This window comes from Lissotriton vulgaris, chromosome 2_2 (genome assembly GCF_964263255.1).
Source record: "Lissotriton vulgaris chromosome 2_2, aLisVul1.2, whole genome shotgun sequence".
Taxonomy (NCBI): Eukaryota; Metazoa; Chordata; class Amphibia; order Caudata; family Salamandridae; genus Lissotriton; species Lissotriton vulgaris.
Genome location: NC_141688.1, coordinates 127,813,089 through 127,828,496, shown reverse-complemented (window position 1 = coordinate 127,828,496; position 15,408 = coordinate 127,813,089). Strand labels below are relative to the sequence as shown.

Here is a 15,408-nt window from a genome sequence, read left to right as displayed (position 1 = left end):
AAAGATTATAGCTTAATATTGTGCTGTATGCCATTAGCAAAGTGTGTGCTGGTCACATCTAAGCAATAAATAATTTTGGGATGGTTGCATTTGCAGGAAGGAGCTTGTCTAGAGTGTGGTTGGAAAGACATCAATATAAAACAGATAATTGAAGTTTGCTTTAAATGCTGGAGCATATACATGTTTTGTGTTAAACTAACCATAGGTACTGGCAATGAGGGTTCTAGGTCCAATGATTACTAATGCATAAACTGAATTTGCACTTCGTATATCATGAATGTTATCATCCTTCTGTCACTACAGATACCAAATGTTTGTATGGTCAAAGAAACTTGAAAATAAATGGCTGTTGTTCCTCTACAGATTTGTTGGTTCATCAAATGTTTGTGGAAGATATATTCTATACTTCCACTTACATTCGAAAGATGTGTCTGTGGATGATGTTGTAAACATTTTTGCACATAGGGTTGGGTTCAAGCCTACCAAAAAGCTCGGTGGAGCTCTTTGTTTGTGGAGAAGAGGTGCTATTGCCTCTCGATTGTGATGACTGATCAGGTTTATTTAGCAGTTTGTGCTGTTGATATCTGCTTCTTAAGGAGTGGTAATGTCGCATTACCTTACATGGGAAAGACAGCTCGAGGCCATATTCCAAAATCCAGAGAGAGTAGCTTACATACCATTTCATACAAAATAATAAACGTTTAAGTAAAGCTCATTAGCTGCTTGTGGCATTTCTTCCTAATTTTAATAGTCATGTGCTTTAAAAGAAGCCATTTTGCTAGCATTTGTTTGCTTTTATTAGTTGAGAGATTTCTTTTATGGAACTATGTGTTTTCTTTCTTTTCAGTTCGTTAGTGGAAGAATTTAGAAAGACACTGTGTGCGCTGTGGCAAGGCAGCCAGACCGCGTTTAGTCCAGAATCGTTATTCTATGTTGTTTGGAAAATTATGCCGAGTTTCCGGTAAGATTGGTGGGAAAAAAAGCTTCTTACATGTTTGTTTTCACTTTGAAGTGAATGTAAGTACTTAATCATGTTGTGCTTGGGTATAGTTCTCCTTTATTGTGAGTTTAGTAATCAGAACACTGGGAAGAGTTTACATTATAGGCATGCAACACCACCCCAGTGGAATCGTATTTGTCTACCTGATTGTTTAGATCCAAATATTGATCTGTAAAAAAGATTAAGTTATGCCTAATCGCAACATAATGTATGGATTATCCAAATTGTATCAGAAATTAAAAAAAACTATTGAGAATGTGAAACTCATTTTAGAATAAACATGATATGAAAACTTATACTTTCATGACTTCGATCCCGTGTATGCTAAATGAATAGTCATTTTAAGTGATTCATTCTAGCCTGACTTGCTTAATGCTTTAGTGTGGCCTATACTATTCTACTGGTACTTCACTGACATTGCTATCAGTGACAGCTACTTTATAGATTAAAGCTTCAAAAGAGTAACTGGGAAGAATACACCAGAAAGACAACATCTGCACTGCTTATGCATAAACATTGATCCAGATAGAAAAATGGGTTGGGAATGGACAGCAGATTGTGAGCTGCACTATAAATTGTAAATTGATACTTGTATAGCGCACTACTCACCCGCAAGGGTCTCAAGGCGCTTGTACGAATACCGCCGTGGAACCCATCCTGGCTTTCCCTGTGAGGCGGCCACTCCTGGGCACCCCCAAGGTGCCAGGCATCCTTAGCGTTGTGGGGGCCGTTGTGGAGATTAAGCAAGCTATTGCCCAGAGTTGCAGAGTGGGACTCCATGATTGGAATAGGCACCGAGGCGAGAATTATCAGGTCCGTGGAATTTTTGAGCCCAAGACCCGCCGAGGCGGGGAATTGAACCCTGGTCCCGGGCTAGACCTCTGCATCAGGGTCTGCACTCTAACCATTGAGCCACACTTCTCCACACTGCATGACTGCAGGACTGCTTTAAAAGCCAGGTGCCTAACCTTATGTAATTCCTGTGTCACCCTCATTTGCTCTACCTTGCACCATTGAGCTGACTGATGCACTTCAGGGTTACTCACATTCTGCATTAGGGAACTGGATGGAGTAGCAATCATGCCCAGATCACTGTAGGCACTGATATATTGGGCTTAGGTGTAGCCAGAGTACTCTTGTAAGTATAATCAATGCATTGCCAACAGTTGGTGAAAGAGGTGATTTTTTTTTCTTAAGCACTATGTCAGAGCTACCCATTCACTTCATTGGTACCTGTCATTGCCTTTTGATTGTAGCATGGTTAGGTTAACAGATAGGATCACTTATTTTAAGTGCAAAAAAATTTACTTTTCTCCTTTTATGCAAACAGAACGTCTTTGAGTGTCTGTGTGGAATTTTATGTTGTCTGTATCTGCATGTTCTTTGTGAAATTTATGAGCATAGAGGTCTGCTGAATCGAAATCTTACAATGGTTTGAAAAGCTATGCAGGGAGTTCTTTGCACTCGTTTTTCCTTTGCCCATTCGGTACTGTTGATGTTCACCTTCACCTGATGTGAAATGTACAGATGCTCTTTCATGTACCTCATTCAGTGTCTGATGATGGCAGCATCCTTAATACCACTGTCAAGGAGCCCAGAATCTACTTAAGTACACAGCTAGAAATAATTTCTCTTAAATGTCTCCTGTCCAGAACAGCTACCAGAACCTATGTTAAACCAGGATTTACTCTTGCATAACCTAGACGTTGCGCAGGAACCTGTATGTTTCTATGCAACACTATCCTAGAGGAACAAGCTTAGTTTAAGAGCTCACCTGAGTGGCTATAATTACCAGAAATGTGTTTAAAACTAAGATCAATATCCACATTGATTTTTTTAAGGCAAAGCAAATGTACTTAAAAATTAATTGTCAAATATTGAGGGATCATTGATATAGTTATAGCTGTGACATCCATGCTGATTGGTTAAGTGTAGATGTCGCAGTTGGGGGAGGATTTACTTTGCAAGACAAGCGAATGAACTAAAGATGAACAGAAAAGCTGTAATTAGTAGAAGTTGAAGAACTGATAAGAGCTGAGAAGTGTGCACTTTGAAGGTGCAAACATGATTTGGACATAGTGTTGACGAAGGTACAGTTCTTTATTTGTGACTGATACACTTTGGAGATCAGCCTAAGATTTGTTGTGAAGTTCTAAAGTTTACCAGAAGAGGGTTTCAGAGGTTAAAATTGCTTCTGAATTACTTGATAGTGTCAGAAGGCAGCAAAAAGAGATAGAAACATCCAGGAATGAAAAGAGAAAGATGTAGCAATCCAAAAGAATCACTTTTCCACTCTACACCTTATTGTTGAATACGATTGTAACATAGACTAGTCAAGTCTTGAAGCCACATATCTAATGGAATAGGAACAAAACTGAGACGAAAGAAAAGCCACAGTTGGGTCATGAGATTTGTCTCATTTGGAGAAACTGTAGAATCTGTGTTTCTGTATGCTTGAACAGCTTGAAGAATTGTGACATCGATTTGCGTCTTAATGTTATTCAAAGCGCAATAGTTAGTGCTTGAATTGCAGTGAAAGGGATGTCATAGAAAGAATGAACACAGTCTCAGACTACAACAGGGAGGGCTTGCCTACATGAGTAACATACAAAAATATAATTGTACCTATAAAAGAACTGCAGCACAGAAGAAATGATATTTATCAACAGATGCAGGGGTTTAAAAATAGTTTGCGACAAACCCAAGGAAGCACAATTGCCACATTAAAGCTTCAAGAGTAAATACAGGGTACATCTGGAGTGCAAGTAACAGTAACTTTCAAAATAAGGGTTTTGGAGAGTAACCTTGGTTTATATCTGCCATCAGGTTCTAGATGTTTCTGGTATAGATTTTAGAACAACAATAAGTCAGTATCTCTAGCACTGCAGAACCGTTTAGCCATCTCATGATCCCTAACACTGCACTCTGGGTTCAGTGATGGTAGCTACTTCACACACTTCATGCTTGAATCCTGGATGCACATTTTACCTATCTCAGACTTCAAAGAATGCTACAGATTACGAATGTTCCTCATATTTCTTCTACTTTAAGACAATTGTCTTTCAACCCTGGTTACACTGATTGAGGAACTTTATGTAAACTCGGTTGGCATAACGTAAAGTTAAAGGCTAGGTACATGCGATCCTTGTTTTTGAATATAACATGTTTGCTGCCGATAAGCCATCAAACTCGTAAGACTTCCAACTTGTTACTACTTATAAAGCTTCTTTTAACTAAGGGAGCCTAAAGTATGTTATTTTAAAATATACGTTATCCTATATAGTGTTTTACAGCAGCATTTAGCCCGTTTCTAAGTGTTCCCAATTTTGGCAGATGTAGGAACTGACACAGGGAGATGAAGTAATTTGCCCATTACCACACAATGTGGTAAAGTGGGAGAGTCGGATTAGAACCAAAGTCTCCTGGATCTACAGTTGGCAACTTAGCCGCTAGACCACATTATGGTGGTAACGGTGAGTTAAATGTTCCATTTGTCCTTTCTGTCAGTTGGCAGTCCCTAGTATGTGTTATTCTTCATTGTTGTTACTCAATAGCAATACATACACCTGTAAATTTTGCCTTACCATTCAGGGGATATCAGCAACAAGATGCCCACGAATTCATGCGTTACCTCTTGGACCATCTTCACTTGGAGCTTCAAGGAGGCTACAATGGAGTTCTGCGTTCCATCATTTCACAAGAAAATTCCAGTCTGTCTTCAAGCAAAAAATGCTGCATGTAAGAGTTATTTACATTACCTTAAAGATTTGTAAATACTTGTGTAATTTCTTGCATTGAGCCGAGTAGTAAAGATTGAAACAAGTCCTTGGACAATTATGGCATTAAAGGAAGAGACATCCAATCATGTTTTTAAGATGGGAAACAACTTGCAAATCTTAAGAAGATTTCAAGAGTGATGCCTAGTACGATACACCATAACCATGTCTCTACAACTGCCACATGTGCATTTTCAAGTGGCTTCACTTGAATGAGCTATCATACTACCTTAGAATCGGTAGTTCTTACATAGCTGTACAGCTTTTTGATTTTCCTTATTTCGTCTACGGAATAAGCAGTGATTTCTTCGACCATCTCTCATGGTAATGTATGTAATGTAAGGTGGACTTGTAGAGCGCTGCTTGTCGCCCGTGAGGGTATCCAAGCGCTGAGTGGTATGTAGTTGCCCCTGAAATCTTTCTTCAGTGCTAGGTCAAAATATTTCATATAGAATAAATATTGAATTCATTCATTCATCATCTGAAATAGTTAAACATCTGCACAAATACTAGTAGTGCCAGTTTCACCACAACATGATCAGACCATGTGTCAGAACCTAGTGCACTGTACCCAACCATTCCCACATATGTCCTACTACAGACATGCACCCCTCCAACTAAACATAAACAAAGAATAACTTCAAAAACTTGATTTAAATGTTGCTGAAAAAACTGCAGAACAAAGCATGAATCCCCTCCTAGAACATAGCTTGACTACTTATGATGAGCAGTTTTGCAAATATTAGACACAACAAATTGATGTACATTTGGTAGTCGGTATAGGGAAACCAAGATATGAGTGATGCAATCTGAACAGTACACTTAATGGATCGAAGCGCCAGAAGGGAAAAATGCTTTGAGCGTTATAAGGGATAGTTGCAAAGCCCAGATGGAAGTTTTGTTTCAAGGAAGATAAGAACCCTTGTAGAAAGCGAGGTGACTTCTTGGCGTCAGGCAGCATTTCATTCTGTGACCAATTGAATTTGAAATTCTCACCATCACAAAGAATTATTGAGCTTATAAGCTTTTGTATACATCCCAAAAAAGTTTCCTTCATCTGAATTTTCCCAACATAGACATCCTGCTTTACTTCATTTTAGAAACCGTTGGTTTCCTTTAGGTGATTAATTCAGGGCCTTACTCTGTGTTGTACCAGGGAATGGCACACACAAGTGTCTTCACATTACTTATTGAGAAGCCAGTGGTCTAAATTGTGCAAGAACCCTCTTGTGGACGCTGCTGTGAAGAAAATGCATATGCTCTAACACTCCTTGAAAAACTATGTGGTGTCTACTCCTTCCCTCCAGTCACTCATCCCTAACTATGTGCAAGAGTGCACATGACAAGCCTGAAAAGACTTCATGCCTGCAACAATCTCCCCAACAAACTCTAGTTACTGACTGTAATTTCACCTTTTGTAGTGAATGTCTTTTATCTGTGCTATTGTTGTGAAGGAACCATTTAAGCCACACAATGACAAACCAGACAGGGTTAGGTTGTGTTTGTGCTCATTGAATGAAAGTAAATTGACAAACAATATCAATTAAAAATCCCTAGCAAGTAAGAAGGAAACACGGCAAACTAATTTCAAGACCCCGCAATCTAGTTTCTATTTCTGATTAAACTGCTATTGTGTAATATTATTAAGGGTGCCGACTTTATAAACATCACAAAACTAAAAGGAAAAGAAAAAAATAGTTGGAAAGGAAAGCAACGTAATAGATTTAACCATTAATTAATCAACATATCGTAACTAGAAAAACTGAGTCTCGCAACACCAAGCCTATTAACAGTTATGTTTAGTTATAGATATACCTAGAAGTATCTATCTCCTGAATTCAGCTGATGGACTTTTCTTTGTGCGACCTTGAAACGAGAATGGTTATTGAGTCGATAAGAGTCTTTGTTGTTCGATGCAGGTCATAAATCAACCATTTCTGCTGACTGCAGTAGTCTTAACCACATTTTCAGATTTTAACATTTAATAATCACTTGTTGACATTAGCTTTTAGACCACCCTCCATGAAATCCGCAAACTCTAGAAGTAAAATGGTTCTTCGTTTTGGTTCCATGTTTTTCTTTAAAGAAAGAGTCTTCCTTTTACAACCATGAGCTCTTTGAGTTTTTGTCTTGGCAATATCAGGCACTTAAGAAATCCTTAAGAAAATGAATGACATGACCTCTTTTAGTTGATTCCTGTATTAGTGTCCTTGGTGAGAGTCTAGTTTGGTGACACTCTCTGAAGCATCTTGATTATTTTCTGCTACAGCTCCATCACCCTTTTTCTATCAAGGACCATTTGTCATTTTCAGATTTTAATATTTAATAATCGCTTGTTGACATTAGCTTTTAGACCACCCTCCATGTAATCTGTAAACTCTGGAAGTAAAATGGTTCTTCGGAGGCGCTAGGGGGCGCACAGCGGAATGGCTGGTTAACATCACAGCTCCGCCGGACGGCTGCAATCGCGGCGCCCTCAGACCCTTTTAATGCCCATGTAAAACGGATATAAGCGGACCGCTGGATGTGCGAAATCAACGAGCACAAGATGTGCTGAGATCTAAGGCCTGATACCCAACGCCTGCTGTAATTATTCCCGTGAACCGGCGGCTCGGGATGGGAGCGAACAAGATGGCGCCCGCGCCTTTCCTCTTGCCGTAGCTGTAGACTGCGGAGACCGAGGCTGACCGGGGTAAGACGGTGGGGTTACCAAACATATCGGCCCAGCGACGTGCGTATATCAACACTGGCAGCCTGTGAGAAGCGGGATTAGAAGCGCACACACTACTGAGACTCCCCGCAGTTTGGCAAGATGTCAGCGCGCAGAGGGAAGGTCCCGATCCCAACCAGACGCGTCTGACCTGCGCTTTAAGACCGGACGCATCCCAGCTCGCATCGTGCACCCCGGTGATGTTAACAGTTGGGGCTACACTGGTGGGAAAAGCGGAAGGCGTTTCCAGCGCATAACAGCGCAGTAGACCATCGCCACAGCACGAACACTACGGATAACGCGCCTCTCCCTGACGTGCCGTTCCATGCCTGCAGTAAGCCGATCACGGATCCTGTCGCATGCGGGTACCTGCCGAGCTGCTTAGCGTGCAGGGCTGCCGGTGCGCGCTGAGAGCCCTTCAGCGTGGGGATATATTGGGAGGAGACAACAGAGCATACATAAGCGAAGGACTGCTGGCACAGTGAGGTCACACCAGACAACGAGCCTCTCCAGGTCATAACGCTACATGCCGGTGCTGAGTTGGATGCCAGTAGCGCACATGGATATCCGAGAGTGAGGACTATCTAACTCAGGTACATAGCGATCTGGGAGCGGAAGGACGGTGCCAGAGCACGCTTAAAACCATCAGAGTAACTAACTTCTTGGCAGGGGCGCTGTGCGAGGCACCACCACGGCGGCAGTAAACAGGAAGACGAGATCCACGCCACGACACAGGGCTCCGTCCACACCGCCTGAATCTACCATGGTGAGACCGGAGAAACAACAACAGAAAATATCTTTTGAGACAAAGAAAACGCCAAAACCTGCAGGCACAGGGTCACCTGACATGAGCGATATCCCTAGCGACCCGGCTGCTAGCAGCAATATGGAAAAGATCCTCCTGGCCATTCAATCCAACTTACAAGATATCAACGGCAAATTGGATAACCTAACGTGCAGGATGGATGGTATGGCGGCCAAGGTGGACAAGCACGGAGAAAGGCTGGAAACTGCGGAGACGAGGATCTCGGCGGTTGAAGATGAATCCCGCGCAACCACCACGAAATGCACGGCCATGGAGAAGGTGATGGAGGTTATCAGAGCAAAGGAGGAGGAATTGGAATCGCGCTCTAGGCGCAATAACGTGCGCATAGCGGGGCTGCCGGAATCTACCAACACCGGAAAAATGGAGCAATATGTTGAGAAACTTTGCAAGGATGTGTTTGGAGACGACGCTTTCTCGCACATTTTTGTGATTGAGCGGGCGCACAGATCTTTAGCGCCCAGGCCACCGCCGGGAGCGTCACCAAGACCAATTGTGGCAAGGGTGCTGAATTATCGGGACCGGGACACCATCCTGAGATTGGCGAGGGAAAAGGGACCAATCACTCATCAAGGTAATCAGCTGGAATTCTATCCGGACCACACTGTGGCAGTTCAACAGGCACGAAGAGAATATACGGCGGTGAAAGCCAAGCTCAGGGATCTCCAGATCACGTATTCTATGCTATATCCGGCTAGACTACGAGTGCAATGGGAGGGGAAGCCAGTGATATTGGCGAACCCGAAAGCTGCGCAGGAGTTTGTGAAACAGGTCACCGCACAGAAGAAGGCGAATGAACGCAAAGATCAGAGTGCGGACTCGGACTAAACGGGAGGTGTCTTAGTCTGTGAGAGACTACGTGTGAGTATGTAACACCTTTCCACCATGTGAGATCCTTCAGTTGCTATAGGCCGCATGTCCCAGGCCTATTGACTCTAAATACCCGAGACAAACTGCGTGCTTTGCACTGCTGCTGGTGGTGAGTTCTTTTGACACATTGAACATATGGTGCACATTGATTATTGGAGGGGCTGGTTGGACAGGGGTAGGAGCTCACAACTACGCCCAGCGGAGGGCCTGGGTCGGGGTGTGGCTGTTGTGGGGGCTGGGGAGCCACATGGTGGGCGCATTGACTGACAAAAAGGTTTAAATGCTTATCTGGAGCACTGTGTTCATGTCCCCAACACTCAAATAGACACTGGATACAGGATGTGCACTTCATTGCTGGGGACAGACCTCATTATTAATGCCGGGCGTGGCGTATGACTCTGTAAGACATCGTGCTGCTCTGGTGGCGGCCGCGGCAGCAGCGCTGCTGCCTGCGACCTCCACACTTTGTTGTGATTTGATTGGGTTGTGGATCGATCTGCGGCATGGAGGCGGGTACGGAGCGTTGAGGGTCACGTTCAATGTTCAAACGGGTGCTTTACTGGCCATGCGCTGGGGTTGGATTGGGCAGCATGCCATTGAACCTGTAGGACTCGGGAGGTGGGAGCTGCGTTGCACCGACTAGCGGTCACTAGTGTTATTACTAAACAGGGGCTGTGAAGGGCCGGGGGCATTGAGTAGTGATGTGTCTAATTGTATTGGTATAATGTAGACCGTCCACATCCGTTGGGTTGGATGGCGAGTTGTGTCCCCAGCGGACCTCCGAGAGGGAGTTCCCCACAAAAGTTCGATAGATATGTTTCGCCCTGAGCTGTTGCCGAGGGCTTGTGGGGGGGGGCGTATGGCTCCGGCATGTTTGGGTTGCTGGAGTGGGTGGGGGGGGATGGGGACTGTTGCTTACGAATGTTATGAGACCTTTGCAGTCGAATGTTGATTACCGACTCATTGATGTAACTCCAGACAGCATTTACATGCAAACATTTACACTAAGTCATCTCTCAGGAAACCCTTGGTATTGTACTGCAGCGCAGCATTGTCAGACACTTCCACCGTACCGATGACTCAGAGATCAAGACAACAGACTGTTAAACATGTGAAGCTTTTGACGTGGAATGTGCGAGGCCTGACGCAGCCCAAGAAAATCAGGCGCGTATTTGCATACTTAAACAGACACTACATAGATATCGCGTTCTTACAAGAAACGCATATAGCTCCGAACACTCATACATCCATAGGCACTAAATGGGCAGAGTCTATCCATGTTGCAAATTATTCGTCATACTCTAGAGGGGTAATGCTATTGTTCCGAAAAGGGTTGAATTTCAAAGTGCTGCGGGTGGTGCAGGACCCCGGTGGCAGATATGTTATTGTATCCGGGTCTCTTCAGGGCAAGGATGTGACCTTGCTTAATGTGTATGGACCTAATGTGGACTCTCCAGAATTCTTTCAGGAGCTGTGGGGACACTTACAACATTTCACGCACACTAGGATACTATGCGGAGGGGATTGGAATGTAACCGTAGCCGATGGCATCGACCGCTCGGCTCAGTCCAACGAATCGCACAAAAACGCCAGAACTAAACTCCTACATATGCTGACGGACTTGAGACTGACAGACATTTGGAGGCACAAACATCCCACAGACCCAGGGGCGACACACATTTCTGCATGCCACAATAGTTGGTCCCGTATTGATTACTGGTTGGGTACAGACGATGTTGTACATTGGTCCACTGACATACAGGTCCTACCTAGAACACTATCGGACCACAATCCGATTTTACTGAAGCTGGTCATCCCAGATCATACCCCACCTCCATTTCAGTGGAGATTCAACTCGCGAGCTTTGACTGACGTACTGTACGCTGACACCATACATGCTGCGATCAAAGATTATTTTCTACTAAACGACGGTTCAGTGGACGACCCATGTTTATTGTGGGAAGCCTTTAAGGCCACGATCCGAGGGGTGTGTATGGGTGCTACTATCGGAATACTTCGTGATATTAGACAACAGATTAAAAGATGCGACGCTCAACTGAGGGCCTTAGAGAGAGACTATGAAACCACTCCACACATTGACATACTGGGACGGCTCCGCACATTACACACAGAACATCAAAATCTAGTTGATGACGAGATCAAATATATGGATAAAAAACACACTGCTAGGGCGTACGGAGAGGGAGGCAGACCGGGCGGGCTGCTGGCAGCAAAAATATGTGAGGGTAAAAAACATAACACGGTCTTAGGCATCAAAGATGAGAACGATATCATACTGACACAACCGTCGGATATCTTGAAAAGTTTTGTCACAGAGTATAGTAAGTTATACGCCTCACAGCCAATAGCTTCGACGGAAGACATTAACGAATACTTTAGAGAGGTGGCCATAGCATGGCTCTCTGACCGGCAAAGGGAATATTTAGCGGCGCCCATCACGGTGGAGGAAGTCACGGAAGTGATTAAGACACTCCCGAATGGAAAGGCGCCGGGCCCTGATGGGTTCACAAATGAATTTTATAAACAATATATTGATATCCTTGCCCCCAGATTGACGGAAATGTACGGGGCAGCATTCAACAAGGGCGAGCTTCCCCAGACGCTCCGTGAAGCGGTAATTATAACTCTGCTGAAACCGTCCAAGGACCCGACCCGATGCGACTCTTATAGGCCGCTATCATTGATAAATGTTGATTCCAAAATCCTAACTAAGATAATGGCTATGAGACTAACTCCACTGATGACCAATTTGGTACTGCCTGACCAGGCGGGATTTGTTCCGACCCGTTCCACGTCACATAATACCCGTGCGATGTTCGCCCTTGCCCATTATCTCCAGCCTGAAAAGAAGGCAGTTGCGGTACTGCTGGACGCGGCCAAAGCGTTCGATTCAATCGAATGGAAATACTTGATTGCGATATTACACCGCATGGGTTTCCCGAAAAGGTTTGTCCAATGGGTGTCCTTAATATACACCAAACCCAGAGCCAGAGTCCGGGTGAATGGATACTTGTCCGACAGCTTTGCGGTGGAGCGTGGAACCAGACAGGGATGCCCGCTCTCACCACTGATATTCGCCCTGGCTCTGGAACCGCTGGCCTGCATTATACGCCAGAATTACAGGTCATCCGCCCTGCAATTCCCTGCTAGGCCGCTGCACATCTCGCTATATGCGGACGACATGGTGCTCTATGTTCGAGACCCACACATACACCTGAACTCGTTGTTGAGGGAATATATCAAATTTGGCGGACACTCGGGGCTAACGATTAATTGGTCAAAATCCTCCATCATACCCCTCACGGACACCACGATTCCCTTCGATATTGAATACCCCCTCGAATGGCAGACCGATCCGGTGCGGTATTTAGGCATCCTTTTTCACAGAGACCCAGACGTGGTGCTCCGCGCCAATTATGGCGTCACGATTTCCGCACTAGAAGACAAGGTGAAGCGGTGGATTCAGCTCCCGTTATCCCTAGCGGACCGCATAGCCATTGTTAAGATGAACATATTGCCCAAACTGCTGTATTTATTCAATAATATCCCCATTACCCCCCCGGGTGAAATCTTCCGTAGAATTAAGTCACTGATACTACTACTCATCTGGGCAGGGAAACAGGCACGAATCAATCTCCAGACATTGACACTACCGTATACTAAAGGGGGATTTGGGGTGCCTGATTTTAAATTGTAGTATTTATGCGCACAGGCACAATATGCGGCTTACTGGTTTCATACGGTGCCATATTTAACCCACACGGCGATCGAGGAGGGTGATGCGAGTCCAATCCCTCTCACGGCCATACTGTCGCACAAACGCCCGCCACTGCACGCACGAGATATCAACACGATCGACGCCACCGTTAGGGCATGGCACGAACTCGGAAGATTAGCGCACAAAACCCCGCTTTATGCGCGAAGCATGCCATTACATGACCACGCAGCACTGTCTGTCACATGTGAGAAGGTGGGAATGTCGCTATTGCAACAGGTGGGTATAGCACAGATGGGAGATTTGTTTCACGAGGGTAGCTTTGTGAAGAGTACAGACCTACAATACATCCACAACAAGTCGCAGCTATTTTCTTTCACGCATTACAGGCTGCAAAGAGCCATGATGGACTTTTATCCCACCTTTCCTGACGAACCAGAAACACTAGACACTCTACAACTCATCATTACCACACAGAACCTGTCCCACATGACGTCGAGACTATATTCCGTCGCACAGGCTGAGAACCCACAGACCACGAACAAGGCCAAGGCTCGATGGGACTTGGTGTTAGATGAACCTCTCTCAGAGAAAGAATGGGAACAGACGTGCGCGCTTACACAGATCTTGAGTCCTAACGGTAATTTGAAAATCATACACTACAAATACATACATCAGGCATATTACACACCCGCGCGAATGGGGAGATACGGCATGCGTGAAGACACCAACTGTAAAAGATGTGGTGTGGAGGGCGCTGATTTTGTACATCTGGCCTGGGGTTGCCCAAGAATACAGGATTATTGGGTGGAGGTAACCGCTAAGCTATCACACATGCTGGGGGTGGAAGTGGATTGCACAATCCGATGTTGCTTGTTGGGCATTATACCACAGCTCAAATCCTCTAAACGTAAATTTTGTGCGATCGCATTGCTGTTGGCCAAGAGGCAGGTATCGAAGTGCTGGCACGCTCCTCAGGTACCCACCACACTTCACTGGTTACAAGACATGTCCAGCTGTAGGGACAAACTACTAACATACGAGGAAAACCTACCACCACGATCTAGGCCGAAAGACTTTTGGATATACTTAACTGAATATTTGACCACATTGGAGAGTGACACGGAGTGATAGCATCTAGTATACATGAATTGGGCGGGGGATATTGCTACTAATGGGGGTCGATGGGAGAGATGTTCATGAACGGGGTTACGATCAGATTATGCTGTGTTGAATGCTGTAGATAACTGACAAGTGAAGGTCTCATTGTTGGGGTTCATTGTTGAAATTTCATGTGTATGTTCTAGTACACCAACAAAATTTATTCAAAAAACAAGGCCTCATTTATATGCTTTACGCTGCCGGACAGTTGTTGTCAGCTATATGGCTGTGTAAACTTATCAGTAAAAACGCACGTTCATTCTATTGCAGCCGGCCCCAGGGTTGTAGGCTACCGGCTGTGTGATCATCTGTCGCTATGAATAAAGGTCTTACAAAAAAAAAAAAAAAAAAAAAAATGGTTCTTCGTTTTGGTTCCATGTTTTTCTTTATAGAAAGTCTTCCTTTTACAACAATGAGCTCTTTGAGTTTTTGTCTGGGCAATATCAGGCACTTAAGAAATCCTTAAGAAAATAAATGACATGACCTCTTTTAGATGATTCCTGTTTGTGTCCTTGGTGAGAGTCTGGTTTGGTGACACTCTCTGGAGCGTCTTGATTATTTTCTGCTACAGCTCCATCACCTTTTTTCTATCTAAGACCATCTGTCATCCGTTAATGCTAGTTATTTTATGTTCAGCCTTCCTTGTTCTCCCTGTAAGATATATATGATAGGTGCAGACTCCATAACCACAGCTTTAATGGCAATTGAGCAAGTAGATGTTTAAAATATTTTTATATATCTGCTCCTTATGTAAAAGTTCAGATTTGAATCTCTCGCTCTCCTAAAAGAATAGGTAGACTAAGTTTAATTTTTTTTTTTAATTTGTTTTATTGATTTACCAAATCCAAAACAATTACAAGTCACAGTAATGCATTTTGCCAATCCGCACAGCCCCCAACATGACCACGTGTCACATTAATTTCAACACACTTCTAGGTGAACATCACAAATACTCAGTTAGCATCGCTACATCATCCAAAATCTCCTAGATAATGGCAATATCAAAAAGCTTACAGGTACCCTGAGGCAGAAACCGCCAACATGCATGTAAAAAACACAATTTAAACAGTTGGACTAACCGGTGCAGAGCTGACGGTGAACCCTATGTCACACCGGTCGGGAGTATCGTTGTCAGCAGACGCAGCAGTAAGCTGGTAGGTAGTGTATAACTCCCAAAAAGGTTTTGGTCTGTTACGTGGGTAAAATAGCTCACTATAAAGCTCAGTCTGCGTACTACAATGTCATTTCCTCTTTCCATCTCAAAATTGTCGGTAAAGGGCCCCTAAACCAATTAATCGCCACCGTGCGTTTAGCCATCAACAGCCCCATATC

At 44.2% G+C, this 15,408-nt stretch overlaps 1 protein-coding gene across 2 annotated transcripts in view; it reads left to right on the top strand.

Moving 5' to 3' along the window:
• Window positions 1–15,408, top strand: part of USP3 (ubiquitin specific peptidase 3) — a 255,373-nt gene that overhangs the window by 148,364 nt on the left and 91,601 nt on the right. For both annotated transcript variants that reach the window (XM_086959438.1, XM_086959439.1), the window contains 2 exons: window positions 848–961; window positions 4,592–4,738. In XM_086959438.1, the coding sequence (XP_086815564.1) occupies window positions 848–961; window positions 4,592–4,738 (261 nt within the window). The remainder of the gene's footprint in view (window positions 1–847; window positions 962–4,591; window positions 4,739–15,408) is intronic.